This window comes from Dendrobium catenatum, unplaced genomic scaffold (assembly GCF_001605985.2).
Source record: "Dendrobium catenatum unplaced genomic scaffold, ASM160598v2 fragScaff_scaffold_658, whole genome shotgun sequence".
Classification (NCBI taxonomy): domain Eukaryota; kingdom Viridiplantae; phylum Streptophyta; class Magnoliopsida; order Asparagales; family Orchidaceae; genus Dendrobium; species Dendrobium catenatum.
In genome coordinates, this window is record NW_021319120.1 from 1 (window position 1) to 22949 (window position 22949).

The window sequence follows — 22949 nt, forward strand, 5'->3', positions numbered from 1 at the left end:
GCTAAAGAAAGGGCAAGCTAGAAAAGAACAACATAAATTCTTCTGATATCCTCTATTCTAAGGCTGACAATTTTTAAGTTTCTCTTACAAATAATGGCTTAAATGTCCTTGGAAAATCAAATGTTCAATCTTATCCTTCAATTAAAAATATTTTTCAATCGAGTGTCCTTTTAAATGCTGGAAGATATAGTACTGAGACTAGCCTCCATTATTTGGTTTTCTTAGGAGCTTTGGCTACTTGAGATGATCAGAATTTTGAATCTCTATCAAAATATTAGCCCTTGATATATTTAAACAGGTGTAGTTAGGTTGCTCGAGATTGATTGAAATGGGATGGTTTTTTGACTTATCATGTTTTATTCTTTATATATGTTGATTAAATTCTTGTGAGTTCTTATATTTGGTGAAAGATTGCTCCAATTGCTTTTCAGGAGCATTAATACCATCATCAATAGTTATTTAAGCATATACTCGATAAATTAGATCATCATATGAGCTAACAATCTCTTGTCTCAATGAGGAGCAGAATGATTCAAAGTGGAGACCACAAAGAAAAACACCTCTTAGTAATTTGGACCTACTCATAGAATTTTACTCAATTTAGTAGAAAATATTTTAAAATACTTTTTTTAATATTTTCGATCAATTTGATGAATCCCACAACGATGGGTGGAGTCCTCAATAATTATTTAATATGTAATAAATTATTCAACGAACAGTCTGGCAAGGTGAGTGAAGTTACGGATAGTATATCTGGAGAGCGAATAAAACTAAGTACGTGCTTGATTCTTAAGAGTAGTAGAAAGACCTGACAAATAAGTGTCCGAGGCTTGTCAAATCTGCATGATGGTTCTATAATGATAAATATGTTCATAAGAATTAGAGTATTCAGCATATGGATCATAGTATATTTTTTATAATGTCTTAAGGGGCATCAATAAAATGATGTAGATCTATGTCCTCCATAATAGTTAAGGTTATGGGTTGGCCGAACAATATACGGAGGATGTGCTAAACTAATTGTGTTGGAAAGAAATCAATGAGCATATAAGGAAGGAGGTGCTCTTTGATTGGTTTATCACTATATTACTAATGATATTATTAAGGGAGAACTCCATCATATTGTGATGATGCTATTTAGTGTCTAGCCTCCCTAAATATTTAAAGGAATTGGCTTTGAAGTTCTTCGATCTTATGCATACAACCTTCTAAAATGAAGCATGGGAGGACTTGACACCTACATTTTGTTATTCTTGAATTAGGGATTCATTGTTAGCCATTGAAAAAGTATGTTGGGAGCTCTCTAGTTCTCTCTCTATTCTTTCCCCTCCTTCATGTGGAGAATATGACTCTATTTTAGGCTTTTTGAAATAAGCATTTTGGTAATTTTAACCATAATCCAAAACACTCCATACATTCCATCTCAATTCCCTTGATTTTGAAATATTTTTTCATCGTTTAAGTGTCCTAGTTATGCACGAATTGAGTGATCTTAGGCTCATTTGATTTTTCTCATCGATCCACTCGATTCAACTGTAATCAGTTAAATTTTAGGTTCAGATGATCATGATTTTAATTTCAAAAATTTCTAATTCAAATATTGCTTTGAGATTCATGCATATGACATAATTTGTCTGGAGTCATACTAAGAAGGAATATTTGTGTGTATAAGATTTAGAATCATCCCTATTAAATTTAGGTTCAATAAGAGATTTAGGTACAAGATTTTGAATTGATTTTAATTTATATTGAAATTTTAAGATTTAAAAACCTTTCCTTCTAAATTAAAGTTTGGTATGAGATTTAGGATTCAAGATTTTATGATTCTAAAATATTTAAAATCTTATTTACGAAATTTGTACTTACTAAGAGGTTCTAAAATTTAAATAACTACTCAATTTTAAAATTTAAGAATTTTATAATCATACCCACCAAATTATATATTAATGGAAGTTCAAAAAACCTATATACTTGAAACCCTTGTCCAAAGAAGAAATGATCAAGTTAGCCAATCAAGAAAGGTTATTCTTTTCTTAAGAAAAATTTAAGCATACTATCGATGTATAAAAGTATAAGCCATTATTAAATATGGAGAGTGGAACCCTCATAGGATTCATCAATAAAATTTATTAGGAAACTAAACTACGTATTTAAAAATTTTATTTTTGTAACAAAATATAATATACAAAATAATGTATCATCTTGGAAGATTTAAATGATATTCTATAATTCTAGAGACTTTTCCCCTATCTACTATATATATGATAATTTTTTTTGGGGTATAAGTTTACAATAAATGTAAGTTATTATTTTTATTTACATCCGAAGAGAAGTGATTTCTTGAGAATATGCTTGATTAAAGCAGTGGTAAAAATGTTTATGATTCAAAAGTTTGGGCATGAGAGATTTTTAAGAATTTTAATTGGCTTTGGTTGAAAGTTCCTTCTAAGAAGCCAAAGGATGAAAAATAAGGAGCTCTAAAATCTGAGAAAATTTGAAACACTACAATTTATTTTATGATGGGCCTTAAAATTTTAAATATTTAAATTTAATATTTGAGTCAGTTCATTTTATTAGAAATTTTAAACATATATTTCATGTATACAAGAATGAGAAAAGCCCATGGTGTGAGAACTTATGATGTATCCAATGAGTTATTATTAGCCATATATTCTAAACAAAGGTGAGAACAAATATAGGAGACTTACAACTTTTAACCCTACCATGGGTTTAAGTTTCCCCAACTCTACAAGATAGACAATCATGGCTAAAATGGGTGGCTAATTAAACCATCCTAATAACTTTAAAAATATGAGGTCTTTATGAAATGCAAGATAGGCTAGGGTATTTTTATTTTGAAGATGTTTTTTTTTTTTTTTTTTTTGAGAAAAGCAATTAAATTGTATTAAAAAAAAGAAAATTATTACAAACTAGTACCATAAATCAATTCCTCCTTTAACAATTGATTAAAGAGAGGAGGAATCTTATTCGTAGCTAAGTCATCCCAATAAAGATTGCTAAAGAGTGCATAATTAGCACAAAAGTTAGCTAACTTATTACAACCACTATTTACCCAATTAAAAACAACAAAATAATTTCTTTTAAGAAAGCAAGATAATCCTTCCAATTTCCACTCAACTCTTGTAAAAATTTAATTATGTTGTGGTTGTCTCCTTCAAAGATTATCCCTTTGTAACCTTCCATCCAATTTTTTTTAATATCTTTTAGCAGTTGCACTACCAAAAGCTCCAAAAATGAAGTGCCCCAATGAATTCAAGTGTGTCCATAAGCTAGAAGAAATCTTCCTCTAGAATCTCAGATTACACCTGCTACTCCTGCTTTATAAGACTTTGACAATGATGCATCCACATTAATTTTGATAAACTTGGGAGGAGGGGGGTACCAACAATTCAACAGTCTATTCGACTAATTAATACCCCAGTGGCCAGATTTGTTGCTATCCCCCATAAAAGAAATAAAAGAATACCTAACTGAATTTATTGCTATCACGATAGCACTATCATCTTTCCCTCCATGAAGAAACTAATATCTTGCACGCCAAGAGAGGTATACTGAATTATAATACGTATTAATACTAAATCTTTAATTATCTGCATATTTTTCCATCCAATTTCAGCACTCATCAAAAATAGGGAACCCAAACCCCCATTTGTTGAGATAATTCAAGACCTCAACTAGCTTTACACATTTAACCGTGATATGATCTATGTCTTCTCTAACATTGTAGCCTCTTGGACATCGAAACTCCTTATGGATTCTTCTTTGATAAAGAAAACTGAAAGTAGGAATAGCATTATTAAAAATGCACCACCAGAAAACTTCCACCCGAGGCCTCAACATAGCTTTCTTAAAACATTCCCAATATAAGCATGACTCCTCTCCCTTGATCGTAGCTATGTAAGCAATAATAGAAATGGAAAGTAGATATTTAAATTGAATAAGTTCCAAATCATCTTCAATATGGATTAGAATTTTACATTTTAAGCATACAAGCTCTTCTCCGAAGAAAACATTTAATTCCTTTACATTCCATCTTCCATCCATAATAAGCTTATCCACCTTCATATCAATTTGTTCAGGACTAGCCATAAACATTGGCCATTTATTTAGACTATTGTCTAAAATCCATATATCATTGTAAACTCCAATATAGCACACAATTCCAACCTTCCATCTAACCACATGTTTTAAAGAGTCCAAACCATTGGCAATGATTTTGTAAGAGGAACTCCCTTTCATTCCACTGATTTCTCCATTATGAATACCATATTTATCTCCAAGCAGTTTGAATAGCAATGATTCTTTATTCTGAATTAATTTCCAAGTCATCTTAGCTCTCAATGGTTCAAACATTTACAAGCATGAACGAAGACCTCGCCCTCCCCAACTAGCAGGTTTATAGAGATCGCTCCAACTCACATAACGGAGGCCGCGTTTACCATCCTTCTTGTTCCAAATGAACTTTTTACAAATTTTATCCAATTCCTTCAACACACTTTTTGGAACAAGAGCAAGTGTGCAATAGAAATTCGGAATAAATAAGAATATAGATTTGATACGAGAAAATTTTCCTGCCAATTATAAGAGTTTGGATCCCCAAATATGAATTAACCTCATATCCTTATCAATAATAAAATGAAAGTCTTTCGGTACTAATCTCCGCAACGCCACCTTTATCCCAAGATATTTGAATTCCTTCACCACATTAAAGCCCATAATTTTTTCAATAGGTCTTCTCATCTTCTTCTTCACATGTATCCTAAAAAAAAGGCAGATTTTCATGAATTAATCTTTTGCCATGTCCAGCAACAAAAATTAGATAAAATATTTTTAATTTCCTTCACATCTTTGATCTTTGCTTCAGAGAAGATTAGAATGTCATCTTTAAATAGAAGATGAGAAATTATGGGTCCATTTGACATAATATGAATCCCCATTGAACTTTCCTTTTATTTTAACACATTAGATAGAAGTTGAGAGTAAAGAATGAAGAGATACGGTGATAATGGACATCCTTGTCAGAATCTATTTCTTGCATTAATCCATCTTGAAAGTGTTCCATTAATCATCAATGAAAATTTTGGATCAATAACACACTCCATAATCCAACTAGAAAACCTCTGAGGAAATCAAAAAAGCTCCAAAACTTGCCTTAAAGACTTCCAACACATGCTATGATAAGCTTATTCCATGTCGATTTTAAAAGATACCAGCCCTTTTGATGCTTTAGAAAACCTAAATTTATAAAATTCCTCTTGAGAAACCAGAATATGATCTTCTAGAGATCTGTCGTTAAGGAAGGAAGCTTGCTCTATTGAAATAAGTTTATGAATAGCTGGTTTCATCCTGTTTAACAGCATCTTTTCTATCACCTTATAGATAGTCTTGCAAAGACTAATTGGTCTGAATTGGCTCGGAGTAGATGGATTTTCAACTTTAGGAATTAGAACTATTAAAGTTTCTTTCCATCCCTCATTCATCAATCCCGAATTAAAAAAATAGATTTATTGCGTTCCATAAATCATATTTGATAATGCTCCAATAATTTTTCAAAGAAGAATAGGATATACCGTCATTTCCTGGTGAGCTGATCCCTCCGACTTGAAGAACCACTGCTTCCACTTCCTCCTTAGCCAGCTCCTTGTTTAAACACCACTTATCATTGTCATCAAGTGAACAAAAAGGATTCGGCCATCCATCCAAATTTTAGTTTCTATCTTTCCATTGACCCAAAGGAAAAATCTGTTGATCAAAAGAAATTTTGAGGTATAATTGGATTATTCCTTTATTTTGAAGAAGTAGAACTTACAATTTAGCCATTAAAGCTAAGCAGTCCTACCATGAAAAATAGACAAATGCTTCTAGTTGATGCATAATTTCATGTTTAATCCTTACAGGCTTTCTAAAGCCTTGTAATTCTACATCCTCTACAATAGAGAATAGTAAATCATTATAACCTTCAATCAACGTAGTCAAAGTGTTTCAATTGGTCTTGACATCATGATTTTTGTCTACCCAAAATTTTCATGTGGAATAACTTATTTATCATATGTGCTTCGAGTTATTCATTTGTGTGCACGGCTTTCATGCAATGTTTAGTTCATAAATTTTTTTTATTAACATCACACTTCTAGCATAGTTGAATGATCCCAAGAGTTTCTATTTCCTGTGATGGATTCACATCCTTAGTTTTATAGAATTTTTTTTAATGATATTAATTTATAGAAAAGAAATCTGAGGTAAACACATTTTTTATAATGCAATGCGAACCAAATATCATTTAATAGCGCCCAACATGAAAGGTTGGAGTATCCAATCACGTAAAAAAAATTTTGATACATTTGCCAATTGTTTGCTTGAAAATTAAAACACTATGGAGGCAAATCAGTGTGTGATAAACACCTAAGAAGAAGACCGGCCGGCCACTGAATAGTTGAAAGGACCATTCCTAAACCAATCTCCCAAAATTAATCGGAAGTTCAAAAAGCAAAACCCCACTAATTAAGGAAAATTAGATCAGTTGCATCTCAAAAAAATTTCGTCAAAAGTGCAAAATAATTCTTTCTGAATAAGAAAATAATTTTAGATTTTATTAGAACATCAAATTTTATCTTTAAAATAAAATTGATTTAAATTTTTTTTACGAGGATGCAGTTACTGGTTACCATCAAAATTATGCAATTTGTTCTGAGTGATTAAAGATTTTTATGATCAGAATAATTTTAAGAAATTAAGATTTTTTTAATCTCAATGAAAAAATAAGTTGCTTAATATAATACCAGTACCAATTAATTAGAGAGAATAATAAATCCAAAAAATAATAATCTTATAGTTCTTATAAAAGAGTATTTTAGTTTTTATAAAGCTGCTTCATAGCTTTTATAAATATTTACTATTTTTAGGAATAAAAATTATATATATTTTTAAATATACTTTGAAAATAAAAATTTTACAACTCATCATTACCAGATCAAAATATACTGCCGATTTTCTCCCGTTATAAATGTTAATTTCATCTTAAAGAGTTGTATGTCCCAAAAAATCTTAAAGAGTTGCCTTTCTTGAAAAAACAATCAACCCCAAAAATTTCTCAAAAAAAAAATCTGGATAAATAATTAAAATAAAATTATGCAAAATTTTTAATAAAAATTTCCTAAAATAAGTTTTTCTCATCGAAAAATCAAAGGGTAAATTTTAGAAATGAACATTTTTAAAACCTCATTGATGTCAACTAGAACCTGCAAACACAGAAAGACAAGCAAACAAGGAAGAATAGGGAAGATTGATATAAAAGGCTTCAGAGGCCTGTATATTCACTTGAAAATAGTCTCAAGTAATTTCAGATAGATCAAAAACTGTCCTCCTCCCATTGCCTTACTCTCTAAATAAGTTTCCCCAAAAACCCTGTAGCCAAATCAACTAGTAGTCTTTCCTGTAGTTGTAACTAACCTGTTTCTATAAAAGGTGTATCAATGAAAAAGGTATATTAGCACTAACATATAACTAACATAGTATTGTAAGTAGTGGAAGAAGGAAATAAGGGTATGATGGCCCTCGGGATCATTGTAAGTCAATGCGGCACTGCATCAGTCCTCCCCAGCGGCGGAAGAGCTCGACTCCGACGAGCTGATTTGAACAACAGTGTCATCAGGGGGATGGAAGGGACAAATGTCAGGGACATTGAAAGTCGATGAAGTGTTATAGCCGCTAGGAAGTTCGACGGTGTAAGCATTATCGTTGATTTTGGCAATGATTGGAACTGGTCCTAGTTTGCGGCGGCTGAGCTTTGTGTAAGTACCAGGAGCAAAACGTTCTCGCCGTAGCCGTACCATGACCAGGTCACCGACCCGAAAGAGTACCTGTCGTCTATGGAGATCAGCAGCTGCTTTGTATGTCTGGTTGCATTATTGAGCTGTGTGTGTACATCCTCCAACATTTTGGAGTATTGTCCAGTGAAATTGGAAGCAGCTACCGACTTGCACTTAGGAAGAACTGCCACATCCAAAGCCAAACTAGGGAGTTTAGTGAAAACAATGCTGAAAGGGGATTTACTGGTGGAGCGGTTCACCATTGAGTTGTAAGCAAACTCAGCCGTCATTAATACTTCTTCCCACTATTTTGGATAATCCTGGACTAAGCAACAGAGCATACTCCCCAAAGTACGGTTGACGACTTCGGTTTGTCTATCTGACTGCGGATGATAAGCGGAGCTAAGTTGAAGGTCAGTGCCAAGCCGCTTCCATAACTCCCGCCAAAAGTGGCTAATGAACTTGAGGTCCCTATCCGACATGAGACTCCTCGGCACCTCATGTAAGCGAACGATGTGATGAAAGAAGAGCTGAGCTATGTGAAGCGCATTGGATGTCTTTTTACAGCCAACGAAATGAGCCATCTTGGAGAAGCGGTCGACGACCACCATGATTGAATCATATCCTTTTTGAATGCGTGGAAGGCCAAAGACGAAGTCCAAGCTGAGGTCCTCCCATATAGTGTCGGGACGAACAGGTAGAGGCAAATACAGTCCTGTATTTTGGGCTACCCCTTTATAAGTTTGACAGACAGAGCAACGATCAACAAATCGAAAAACATCTCTGCGGAGTTGGGGCCAAAAAAAACTTGATTTAAGCTGAGCTAAGGAGTTGTCACGGCCGGCGTGAGCAGCCAATGCGCCACAATGTGCTTCACGAATGAGGTGTTGCTGCCACGAGGAAACCGGAACACACAATAGATTGTTGTGAAACAGAAAACCATGTCGAATGGAGAATTCCGGAACTGTTTCCTGGTTGTTGCACTTATGACAAATTTCGAAAAAGTCGGCGTCGGTTGTATACAGGTCTTTTAAGGATGACAAGCCAGTGAGCTCAGTCTGTAACTGAGTTAAGAGCAGGGATTTACAACTGAGTGTGTCTGCCACCTTATTGTTTTTGCTAGCCTGATGTTTAAGCACGAAAGAGAACTTCTGGAGGAATGAAACCCAACGGGCATGCATCCTATTGACATTTTTTTGTCTGTTAATGAACTGAAGTGCTTTATTATCTGTGCAAATCATGAACTCTTGGTGCAGTAGATAGTGTTCCCACTGCTTAAGAGTGCGTATGACGGAGTAGAGCTCTTGTTCATATGCAGACTAGCGTTGGCGAGATGGGCAAAGCTTCTCACAAAAGAATGCCACTGGTCGCCCATCCTGAGATAACACGGCTCCAATACCTATGGCAGAAGCATCAGTTTCCACTGTAAAAAGTTTATCAAAATCAGGGAGGGCAAGTACTTGAGCAGATGTAAGGGCTAGTTTAATAACATCGAAACTACTCTGTTGCAGTGCGCCCCACTTGAAGGATTTAGACTTTAAACAGTCAGTTATAGGACTCATAATAAGGCTGAAGCCTTTAATGAACTTGCGATAGAAATTCGCAAGACCGTGGAAACTCCTAATGTCGAAGAAGGACGTCGGCGTAGACCAATTGAGGATGGCAGACACCTTATTCGGATGCATTTGCACACCATCTTTGGATAGCTGGAAGCCCAAAAACTGGACTGTGGGTGTGGAAAACTCACACTTCGACAGGTTAAGGAGGAATTTGTTTTCTTAGAGAATGACAAAAACTTGCTGTAGATGACCTGTATGTTGATCGGCGGTATTGTTGTAGACAAGAATGTCATCAAAGTAAGCAATGCAAAATTGGCCCCAAATAGGTTTGAGAATGAGCTGAATCATCCTCATAAAGGTTGATGGTGCGTTACAAAGGCTAAACGGCATCACCCTCCACTCAAATAGGCCGAAAGGGGTCTTGAAAGCTGTTTTCCATTCGTCCCCGGAACGAATTCTTATCTGGTGATACCCGCTGTGTAGGTCCAATTTAGAAAACACAGTGGCTCCATAGAGGTGATCCAGAAGTTCCTCAATTCTCGGTATAGGAAACCGGTATTTTACTGTAATTTTGTTAATTGCTCTGCTGTCTACACAAAGCCGCCACTCATTTTTTTTCTTGGGAACAAGCAAAGCCGGGACTGCACAAGGACTAATACTGCTTTGGATCAGTTGTTTTTGAAACAGGTCATCTATGATAGATTTTAATATTTCTTGTTCCTTGGGGTTGAGTCTATAGTGTGGTAAATTTGGCAGAGATGCATTTGGTAGCAGATCAATTTGATGCTGGATGGATCGTAGCGGAGGCAGAGTACTTGGAAGGTCACTTGGGCAGATATCACTGAATTGCTCTAATAAAAGACGAATTGCTTCCGGAATGTGTAACTGGTGAAGAGTAGAGGTATCAGTTAACACCATAGCCCAAATGGGATCCTCCTCGTTCACAGCTAGTAGCAAATTTGGACCTGTCACTACTTGTAGAGTGGGCGTGCTGGCCTTGTTTCAGGACCGGAAAGCAGTGTCAAGGGTCTTATGCAGTAGTCTATGACGTTTGCCCTTCCAGTCTAATGTATAGACATTGGCTCATCCGTCAAATTGAACACCTGCATCAAATTGCCAAGTCCGACCGAGGATTAAGTGACACACATCCATGTATAGTATATCACACAATACATCACAGACATACTGTCGGCCGATTGAAAAGGTCACTTGACACATGTCAGTGACCGGAATGTCGACTCCTTTCTTTACTCAGCTGATCCTGTAGGGGTGAGGATTTTTTGTTGTTTTTAACTGAAGAGTTTGAACCACAGAGCGAGCTATGATGTTTTTGGTGAAGCCACTATCAATGAGGAGGTCACAAACTTTTCCACTGATGGTACACCTTGTATTTTAGATGGCATTTGATTGTGAAACAACCTGTTGTCGAGGTGCAATCAACAGTTTCTCGATGACACAAACCAGAGGTTCCCCTTCATCCCCTTCAAGGTCTTCAGTAGAATTGTCTTTTTCCTCATCCAGTGGATCAGGTGAGGCTTCTTTTTCATTTTCCAGCAATTGAAGTTGTTGTCGCTGAGGACACTCATTAGATTTGTGACCTGGTTGAAAACATCGAAATCATTTCAACGTCACTGGCTTAGCATAAGGATTATTTGAGATCGGTGGCTTAGCTTTGAACTGTGACTTAGTATCAGAGGATGTAGCTGTCGGTTTTGAAGTACTGCTGCTTGGCCCCGATGACGACGAGGTCTGTACAATTTTGTTGAGTCCTTTATCAGATTCTGCCATTGACACAATAAGAGGTCGTCGCCTGAGCTGTGAACGGGACGATCTGCTCAGCTGGATTTCCACCCTCAAAGAGAAATTGATCGCTCGAGGTAACGACCAGATAGAATTTAGTTCCAATTTGTCTTGTATAGTATATTTGAGCCCACCGATGTACCGAGCCACCAGTTGGTTCACCGATTCATTCAAATTGTTGCGTGCGCTGAGTCTATGGAATTCTTCTGTATACTCGCTCACGGATATGTTGCACTGTATGCACTGTTGGTATTTCATATACCTAATTTGTTCATAATCAGTGGGAAGGAATTTAGCACGCAGAAGTTGTTTCATCCTAGCCCAATTACGAATAGGCCCTTTTCCTTCCCGTTGCCTCATCTGTAACAGCTGGTTCCACCACGCACTGGCTCCACTCCTCAGACGGCAAGCGACATATTTCACTTGCCTGGAGGGGTCGATCTCCAAGTAATCAAAAAAAATTTCAACAGCTCTTTCCCAATCCAAATAATCCTCAATGTGGACATGTCCATAAAAAAATGGTATATCTACCTTGATTTTAAACTCCGCTTGATTCCTCTGTGGGTAATGTTGTCGTCTCCTTCCGCCATGAACTGGACCATAGTCAGGCCCATCAGCTTCAACTTCGGAATCGTTCACATTCTCCTCAGGAGTTGTAAGAACATCATCATCTGAATATGTTACCTCAGGGATTTGGGGTCGTTAATGGCACCCAAAACTATCAAGACCCAATCCACGTCGATGACCAGGGACCACTACCGGTGTCGCTTCTCGACGGGTATGATGGGGCAAAATCCTCGGTCGTTAGAGATTGAACTCGCAGCGTCTGTCGATCATGAGGCGTTGAACATCGGCGGCCAACGACTCCAGTTGACGCATCATGTTCGCCTGATTTTCCACAAAGGTGTCGATATTCCGACCTTCGCCAGATACTGGCGTCTTCCCTTTGTCCGTCATTGCTGTCGATTAGCTCTGATACCAATCTGATGTCAACCAGAACCTGCAAACACAGAAAGACAAGCAAACAAGGAAGAACAGGGAAGATTGGTATAAAGGCTTCAGAGGCCTGTATATTCACTTAAAAATAGTCTCAAGTAATTTCAGATAGATCAAAAACTGTCCTCCTCCCGTTGCCTTACTCTCTAAATAAGTTTCCCCAAAAACCCTGTAGCTGAATCAACTAGTAGTCTTTCCTGTAGTTGTAACTAACCTGTTTCTATAAAAGGTGTATCAATGAAAAAGGTATATTATCACTAACATATAACTAACATAGTACTGTAAGTAGTGGAAGAAAGAAATAAGGGTATGATGGCCCTCGGGATCATTATAAGTCAATCCGACACTGCATCACTCATTACGTAAAAGGAGCATGAATAGCAAAAATGTGAAAAAGTGCAAATTCGCTTCATAGATGGCCGCAGTTAGGAAGTATACAAAAGGCATCGCCATCAACAAATTCCAGCAGGCAGATAACGCACTCAGCCACACCCATCGTCAGAAGACCCTCTCCAATGGAGAACACTACCACCTGAAATGGCCTCCAGCGGCGGCACCGCTGAATGCCCAGCAGTCAGCTTCTCCAAAGCTGCATCGGGATGCCGGCGTAGGTTCCGATGACGGAGGTGGCTGCGGATTAGGGCACCTGTGGTGTAACTAAGTGCGAGGGCTAAAAGAAGGGTTGCGATAATTATACCATGTTTTTTTCCGAAGTTGTCGGGGCCATCAAACGGTGCCCACTCCGATGATGACAGTGCCTCCGACGACTCTCCTAAAACTTTTCTGTTTGGAAGCATAAGTAATGATTTGACTATTAGCTGCAGAGAGAGAGAGAGAGAGAGAGAGAGAGAGAGAGAGATGGAGCAGGTGGGGAAGAGGAAAGAGATGGGGGTTTTTATAAGTAGGAGGTTGAAAAGAATTTATAGTGAATTTATAAAAAAGGAGCTTGTTTTAAAACTAAATTAATTTAAGGAGCAGATTAATGAAAAAAATTAAAAATACCTAAATACGAAACTTACTTGTCCAATTTCTATAAATTACCCCGATTTAAATTAATTTTTTTCACATTTGAGAAGAAAACCGAATATCAAATTTTGGTTTCTTAAGAAACCGGATTTTCATATAATAAATTATTTTATCCATTTTTATCAATTTATATGAAAAATGAAAAATTAAGTTAGAATAAATTAATTTTTTAAAAAGTTATGATTATTTATGATTGTTAAAAAAAATGGATAAAAATTTTATTTAATTTTGATTTTTTAAATTTTTTATTAAAATTATCTTTAGAAATTAATTCTACTTTATTTAAATTAGAATATTTAATTTGATTTATGGTGAATTAATGAATTATTTTTATTTAACATTTACAATTTTATTTCTTTATTTTTTATTTATTTTCTTTTTTTATTTGATTCTAAAATTTATTTTTAATTAAAAATGTTATTTAATTTAGATTTTCTAATACTATATAATTTATTTTTAAAACTGTTTAATTTAGACTTTATATATTATTTATTTTTAAATAACATTTTTTTTTACTAATATGCCCCTTAAACAAATTTAGTTTTTAAAACATGCTCTTTTTTATAAATTCAATATAATTTTTTTTCAACCTTGTACTTATAAAAATCCCGATCTCTTTTCTCTTTCCCGTCTGTTTCATCCCTCTCTCTCTTTCTCGGTGCTGTTAATAGTCTAATCATTACTTATGCTTCCAAACAGAAAAAATTTAAGAGAGTCGCCGGAGTCGCCGCCGTCATCATTGTGGTTCCGCGGCGCCTGCGACTTCGGCAAAAACATGGGTATCATTATCGCAGCCCTTCTTTTAGCCGTCGCACTCAGTTCCACTGCAGGAGCACTAATCCGCTGCCACGTCCGTCGCCGAAACCGGCGCCGGCATTCCGATGCAGCTTTGGAGATGCCAGCTGCTGGGCATTCAGCGGTGCCGCCGACGGAGGTCATTCCGGCAGTAGTGTTCTCCGCCGGAGAGATTCTCCCGGTGGTGGGTGCGGCTGACTGCGCTATCTGCCTCCTTGAGTTTGCCGCTGGCGACACCGTTCGTATACTGCCTAACTGCGGCCATGGATTCCATGTCAGATGCATCGACGTGTGGATCTCATCCCAGCAATCATGTCCTACTTGCCGTAAAAGTTCCCTGCCGCAGCCGGAGATGTTAGCAACGGACGGGGTTTAAGGTTTTGAACGGGTGGGAAATGTCGGGTGGGATGGCGGAAATGGGAAACGAAGGCATATAGGGTAGCTCTGTTATTTTCCTAGGGAAGATTGTAGATGATCTTACATTATAGTCTTGGGGAAAGGATGAGGTGGCACTGTTCAGGTAGGTTTTATGGTGGTGTAAAAGCATGGGATTATTACTTGTTTCTATCATTTTTGTAGTACTTGTGCCTATCAACATATATCTTAAATTATTTTTGGAAAATCATATAAAAATTTTTGCTGAATTTTATTTATTTTTATTGTGATTATTTTTTAAAAAAGGTATCTACTTAAGATAATATTAAAATTTATAATGGAAAATATTCAACAGTATATTTGTTATGGTAATGATTAGTTGTGTAAAATTAATCTAATGAATTTTCTTGCATATTTTAATATAAATTTTTTTTGTCCATAAAAATAGAAAACATTCATCAAATTTGATGTCTTAATTATATATAAGCTTTATCTTTAAAATAAATAAAGATTTTAGTATAATCTAGTAGCATAAAAGGAATTCAGTTCCTCATGCAGTTATCAGTTAATTGCCATCTAAATCATGCAATTTGTTCTTACTGATTAATTTTCTTTTTAAAATAAGAATAGTTTTAAGAAACTATGATTGTAGTAATCTCACTTACTAAAATAAGTAACTTAATAAAGGTACCTATTAATTAGAGAGAATATGTATCCAAGAAATAGCTGCTTTACAGCTTAGATAAATAAAATCTTAATTTTATAAATATTTACTATTTTTCTGAATAGAAATTTTTATATTAAAATATTCCTGAAAACTGACTAGAATAATCATACAAATCATCATTACCACATCAAAATATAAGATTATTTTTTTTTCCTTTATAAATGTTAATATTATCTTAAATAGTAGCCTTTTTGAGAACAAAATCAGAATAAATAAATATAATAAAGTTAAGCAAAATTTTCTATGTTATTTGCCTAAAATAAGTTTTTCTCATAGAAAAATCAATATCACCATGAATTATTTCCCAGGTCCGATTAACTATATAAACCCCAACCTCTTTCCTCTTCACATGGGTGGAACCACATGGTTCCTTGGGGGGCAATTGCTGCCCCCCCCCCCCCTTAAAAAATTTTTTTTTTTTAAGAGGAGAGTAAAAAAAAAAAATTATTATAGGAGAGTAAAAAATTTTTTTTGTCCCCTCTAAATCATTTTTTTGTCCTAACTTGCCCTAAAATATCTATATATTTCTTCACATTTAATTCTAATATTCTCTTTCATGATTTTTATGACAGTTTAATTACATTTTTTTTTTTAATTTTTCTTGCTTAATTTTTTTTTAACTTTTTGTAATATATAGATATATAATATTATTTTTTTGCTGTATTTTCACCCGCTCAAAATTGAAGCTGGTTCCGCCCGGGCTCTTCATGTTAAAATTTTAGTTGAAATGTTGTTGCTTTGTTGGATGTGCTACATAGAATCAATTCAAAGTTCGGTAGCTTAAATTAGTGATTATAAATCAAAGATATGTTTTGTTGAATTCAAATTTATACGTGGATAATGCCCGAACCTTACTGACAAGATAGACTATAAAATTAAGAAACTAGAGAGAGAGAGAGAGAGAGAGAGAGAGAGAGAGAATATGAGGGAAGTTTTGTGATTTTATTGCTCGAATGTTCAAACACTTTGAGACAAATAACTTCTTGTGTCATTAGGCTTTTTCTCTTAATCACTATTTATAAGTAAGAGTAGAGACAAGACTATATAAAAATTATTATATTAAAAGGTAAATTCATAAATGACATTATTGCTTGAAAAATTCTTGCCAAAAATGCTAATTATTTATCATTAATTACTTGAGATATGCATTAAAGTTTTACATATACAAGATGAGCCCACATGTAATCACAATGTGGTCTAATCTAGTGTATTAACTTCTGTGATCTACATGTTTTGAGCTCAGAATGAGCAATTCCATAAATACACTATATATATATGCAATCCAATTTGGTTACTTTATAGTGATATAAATGTTGTCAAATTTAGACACATTATAACTGTTATTATAGAATAAAGAAAGAAAGCGAATTTAATTGATCATTATTTAAAATTTGATTTATTAAATTCAAGTAAAATTATAAGGAAGCCAAATAATTTTTTTCCTCAAAAAGTTATTCTTAATGGTAATTTCCTCATCTCCTTGCTTAGTTGTTATTTTTTGGATGGATTTAGATGGTGGCTTCCTCTAAATAGAGCGGGTGTCGCATGCGCTCAATAATCTAGCATAGCCCAAACTAATTGAAACTGCCCAAGTGACTCCATGTGCCTCTAGCCTTTGACACCATTGTGTACCTCTGTTGGTGTGCCTCGCTTTCGATTTGCCTATAACCTAGTACTCTCTAACCTCTTATTGGGTTGATCTACTCTATTTGAATTTGGTTGTACTTGAGAAACTTTTATTTATAATGATATCACTTTTCCACCCCTCCACTCCTCTACGTCTTCTATTTTGAGTGCCCCACCTCATAGCTCACCACAACATATGCTTAATTGGAAAATAGAGGGGGGGGGGGGGGGGGGGTCGGGGGGGGGGGGGGGGGGTTGCTAATAGCCAATGTTTATAGGGCTTCCTCCTCTCTCATCTATTTAAGCACATCAAATGAAAAAGTTTTCTTCTTTGATGATGAGATGATGGAAAGAGCTAAACCTTTGACTCTTGCCTTTTTGGGGTATGTCATCTGCCATTTATTATAAATTAAGATCCCTAACTTGTGATTTTTATGATAACAAACATTATTGATTGAATTTTTTAGTACTTTTAATATGAAAACTAGATATTACATTTTTGTTTGTGCGTAAAAACATACACCGCTCAAGACTACTAAAGACTTAAGCTTGGGTATATAATAGGATGTCAAGTTAGAGAGTCTGTAATTTTAAGTTTTTATAATTTTCAATTTCTTGAGTTTAGACATATAAGGGTGTATGCAATTGGTGATCATGCAGACACACACAAATGGAGTCTAGAAAAGCTAAGATAATTTTTTTTTTGAACTAATTATACAGTACGACTTATAATCGTACTATACAATTAATTTTTTAGAAAATGGTCTTTAACAACTAATTTAATCATTAATAATATGAAACAAAATTTTCTATATGATGACTATCATACTGTAGGATTTGGAAACTCTAATTGCTAGATAAATTAATTAAGAAATTCAAAAAATGATTTTTAAACTAGTCATAACGTATGATACCAACTGAACTGTACAATGTTTTAAATTCTTGCTTTAATTACTAGCATAAATAGTCAAACAAATTATGGTTTAATTAATAATAACATATCATACTATGCGATCTTGATCATACCGTACGATTGACATAGATGAAATTTGGTCGTACCAAATATCATACCAAACAAAACTATGATTATTAAACTAATCATATTGTATGTTGTTTACATCGTACTGGAGGACCAGCTAGAATTCAACTAACCGTACTATTTGATGAAGAAAATACATGATGATTAATAAAAACTATTTTTAATCATCCCATGTATTATCCTATATGAATATAGAGAAGTTGAACATATCGTATTACATGACCTCATGATCATACTATATAATTTGTTTGCAAATTTTGAATAGTTCGTCAGAATAACTATTTGCATCGCATTAGACAGGTCTAATTTTTGGATTGTTCATACCGTATGAATGAATATCATATTATATGAACAAAGATAGGACAACTTGAATTTTAGGATTTTTTGAATACCAATACATAAACAATGTTTTAATAATCCCTCATAATAAGAGAGATGAGTGGTTGGTTGTTGAAGGTACTCAGAGAGAGAAGAATTCCTGAGAGCTCTTGGGTGGGAGAGAAAGAAGAAGGTGAGGATGAGCTTGAGGGAGAAGTAGTGTGAGTTGGTTCCCATAGTTGCTCTAGGCTTTTTTACATCTTGGTTCCTCCTGTGGCCTAGTGAGACCTTGAAGTTTCTCTTAGAAGAGAGGCTTCTAAGTCAACTCCTTAAGGTTCTCTTCTTTCTTCAAGTGGGAGAAAAAGGAGTTGTGGTTCTCTGCCTTCTTTAGGAGGCAAAAAAGGAGCTGAGGTACTCTGCCTTTTTTAAGAGGGAGAAAAAGATTGAAGGTTTGCTACCATCACTCGGAGGGTGATATAGTTTCCTGCACTTCACCAAACCAGGGTTGTTATAAGGGATTTCTATAAGGGCTTCTCTGCCATGCCGGGGGAAAAAGTGCAAAGACACTTAGTTTAGTGAAATGCTCAGAGTGTAAGACTCTAGGGAGTGGAGATAGGTCATGATTGAACGAATCATTATAAAAATATTTCGTGTGCTTTATTCCTTTTCACATTTACTTTTTTGTGATTTTATTTTTCTATTATCTATAAGTTCAATATACTATAGGAATTTTAATATTCACAATCAACTGCAATTAGCGAGATGATGATACAAACTTTATTTCTTAAACCGTAGCGAGACTATTTCTAAATAATAGATTTACCCAAATAGTGACAACCTTGAATGCACTAGGTATAAAACTTTCTAATTCTAAAAAAGTCAATAAGATTTTATGTTGCCTACCTAGTCCTTATGATGCTAATATTACTACTATTACTAAGTTAAACGACTTAAATATACTAAATTAATAATTTTCTTTGGTAACTCATTATCTACGAGCAAGCTGTGAATCAAAGACTAAATTATGTAGGTGAAAAGAAAATGGAGAAGACTGTAGCTCTTAAAGCAAACAATTCAGATAGTGATAGTTCTATAGCAGAGGAGGAGGATGACATTGCATTAATGACCCACTTGTTCAAAAAATTTTTAAAGAGGAACCAAAGGCATCATTAACAATAGTGGAGTAAATATAAAAGCAAAAGAAATTTCGAAGCTTCCTATGACACAATATGTTTTGAATGCAAGAAACATGGACATCTCCAAATAGATTTGCCCAACCTAAAGACTCACCCAATCAAGGAGAGGGTGAGGAGAAGGAATAATTCAAGAAGGGGAAGAACAAGACATAGAAGACATTTTGGGTCGACTCTGCGTCAGAATCAATAGAACTAGAAGTAAAGGAGGAGGTAACAAACATGTGTCTTATGGAAAATGATAATCTTGATCAATAGGATCAAGATAAGGTATGTCAATTTTCCTATGATGAATTATTTATTATTTCAAAAAAAAAAAATCATGATTCATATAGGAAACTTAAGAAGATGTATGCTAACTTTAATACTAAATTTTCTCATTTATAAAAATAGCTTGATAATTTGATTATTGAGCATTTGAATTTATATGATGATAACATGACTTTACTTGATGAATATGATGCATTAAATAAGAAGCATATTAATTTATCTAGTGCATAAAATTCTTGGAGACATCAAATATTGAACTAAAAAATCATTCCAGAAATTAGAGGTATGCGCAACAAAGGTAGATGATAGTGAGCATGCAGTAAAAATAGAAGTGTCTAATCTAGAAAGTAAAAATAAATCTCTACAAGAAAAAATAAATGCACTCCAAAACCATAGACCATCACTTACTTTAGCATAATGGCAAAATTAACCGCACAACAAGCATCATTTATCTCAAGAAGGAGGCACATCCCCCATCATAGGCTAGTAAATCTATTCCCTGGGGGTTAGGTGTCATTCTTGTGGCATGCTAGGTTGCATAGCCTACACTTACACTATCCACCATAAGACATGTCTAGTGTGGAGGTCAAAATTACTTGCATCACAAAATAACATGCAAACATCTCATTCATCAATGCTTAAGGTGTAACGTAAACTCACTTGGGTTTTGAAATATAACTTTTAATTGACCTTTTAGGGGTGCTTTCCCAAAAACCCTAGTGAGAGCATATGTTACCGGGATAGTGGATGCTCGAGATACATAACATGTGATTTGAAGCAATTCACCATACTGGAGACCAAGTCAAGAGGCAAGGTAACACTAGGCGATAATACAACTAAGAAAGTGGTGGTGTTAGGTATAATAGCAATTCTAACAAGTTTACTATGAAAATATTTAATTATTTGATGGCTTTATGCATAATCTACTAATTATTAGCAAATTATGTGATAAGGGTTTTGACATAAAGTTTCTTTTTGCATAATGCATGATTAGCCTAGAGAGAAAATTCATTTTAGAAGAAAAAAAAGGAATAAATAATCTTTACATGCTTGATTTGAACTTCATTAAATATTTTTGTTCCTATGTTTAGAAATAATTGTTGATGATTCCTGACTATAGCATGGAAGACTATGTCATGCAAGCATGTAAACTCTTAGAAAGATAACTCAAAAAGATCTAGTTAGAGACATCCCTAAGTTAGACTTCACATAGGACCACTTATGTGAAGTCATCCAACTAGAAAATAAGTTAAGTCTTTATTTCATTCAATTAAGGACATAAACACCTCAAGGACACTAAAGATTCTTCATATGGACCTTTTTGAACTAGTTAGTACACCCAACCTAGGAGGGAAGACATATGGATTTATAGTAGTAGATGACTATTCTAGATTTAATTGGGTTAGATTCCTAGCATTAAAGAGTAAATCATTTAAGGAATTTAGAACCTTCTCTACCTAAATACAAATTAAATTTGTGTGTGAAATTTTAACCATTCATAATGATTATGATAGAGAGTTTGAGAATGATAGGTTTGAATATTTTTATCAAGAGATAAGGATAGAATATTCCTTGGGCCCCTCAATAGGTTGAAATAGCTAAGAGGGAAAATGGAACTTTGGTAGAAGTTTTTAGGACCATGCTAGCTGAATATTCTCTCCCTGGATTCTTTTGGGTAGAATAAGTGAATAATGCTTGTTATAGTTTAAATAGGGTGAATGTTATATCTTAATTAAAAAACATCTTATGAGTTCCTGAAGTGTAGGAGACCTAACCTTTCTCACTTACACATTTTTGAGTGTAAATGCTTTACTCTGACAATGGAAAATTCCCCTTAGGAAAACTTGATCCCAAGTCTGATGAAAGAGTTTTCTTAGGTTATTCATATGTAGGTAAGGTCTATAAAATCTTCAATAAGATGACCTTGATAATAGAAGAGTCTACCCATATGGTATTTGATGAATCAAATAAGACCTCTGAATCTAAACTAAAAGATGAAGTAGAGGTCATTAAATGGGGTAGAAGCTATTAACCTAGGAGATAGAGTAGAACCTCAGGCGCCTCTACCTAGAGAACGGAGATACTCATATAGTTACCCTAAATAATTGATCTTAGGAGACCCATCTAAAGGTGTTAGAACTAGGTATGGAATTAGGAAGCAGGTTATTCATTTTGTATTCATATCTATATTAGAACCCACTAATATAGATTAAGCCTTAGTAGATGAATTTAGATCCTAGAAATACAAGAGGAATTCAATCAATTTATTATAATAATATATGGGAAATAGTTAAAAGATCTAAGGATCATAGTACTGTTGGAACCTAATGGGTGTTCAAAAATAAAATGATAGACTCTGGAATGGTTATGAGAAATAAGGCCAAATTATTAGCTAAGGGGTACAATCAAATTAAAGGAATAGACTTTAAGAAAACCTTTTCCTTGTAGCTATACTAGAAGCCATAAGGTTGCTACTAGCATTTTCCTGCTTTAGGAAATTTAAATTGTATCAAATGGTTATTAAGAGTATATTTTTAAATGAGGTGTTTAAAGAAGATGTGTATGTTGAGCAACCCTTAAGCTTTGAAAATTCATATTTCCCAATCATGCATTCAAGTTAAAAAGACATTATATGTGAAAGTGCTCAGATAACAATGCTCCGATACCACTTGAAAGTGCTCAGATGATACTAGAAAGTGCTCTGATACCACTTGAAAGTTCATTAGGGATGTTAAGCCCTATAGAACTAGCCCAAGGCTAAATAAAGAGAGTGGTGAATTGGTAAAGAAGAAACTTTAAGCAAAGTACAAACCAAAATCACCACAAATAAAACAAATGCAAAAATTAAATGTGGAAGCAAATAATAAGAAAGAACACATCGGATTTATAGTGGTTCAGTCAAGCCTTGACCTATGTCCACTCCTTGGAGGCACCCTCCAATTATTGCACTAAAATAAGTGTCTCTCTTTTAGCCCCCATATCTAGGCGGAGAAGCCCTTACAAAATCACTTCCACCTTCCTGTTGACCCATATATATAAACCATGTGAAAAGAGGCAAAAAAAAGATCATTTAGGCAATGTGTGCATTGACAAAATGCATCACTTAAGGGATTAAATGATCTTTGATTGTCAAATGGATGGTATCATTGTGATTAGGATACTGAATTCTGCTAGGTCGAGGCCCCTCGTTATTGAATCAGACGAGGTCGATCAAAAGGGATGGCCGACACTCGAGATTAAAGCGCGAGGTTGATCAAACAATGTCGGATCGACAAACGGACTTCACCGTTGCGTCCGGAATAATGTCAACCTCTAAAAATTGCAATTTTTGTTTATTCAATTTGAAGCGCCTATATTGGTGGCACATATCTCGAGGCAATCCCAATATAATGCAAT

The 22949-nt window shown here is 34.7% G+C and overlaps 1 protein-coding gene across 1 annotated transcript; it reads left to right on the forward strand.

Annotated features, from left to right (window-relative positions):
* Positions 1 to 13895: 13895 nt before the first annotated feature.
* Positions 13896 to 14381, forward strand: LOC110093349 (RING-H2 finger protein ATL74-like). Its single transcript, XM_020818199.1, has one exon. The coding sequence runs from the start codon at positions 13896 to 13898 to the stop codon at positions 14379 to 14381; it is 486 nt and encodes a 161-aa protein (XP_020673858.1).
* Positions 14382 to 22949: the final 8568 nt, after the last annotated feature.

Coding starts and splice junctions, on each gene's coding strand:
- LOC110093349 (XM_020818199.1), top strand. CDS start 13,896: ATGCTTCCAAACAGAAAAAATTTAAGAGAGTCGCCGGAGTCGCCGCCG.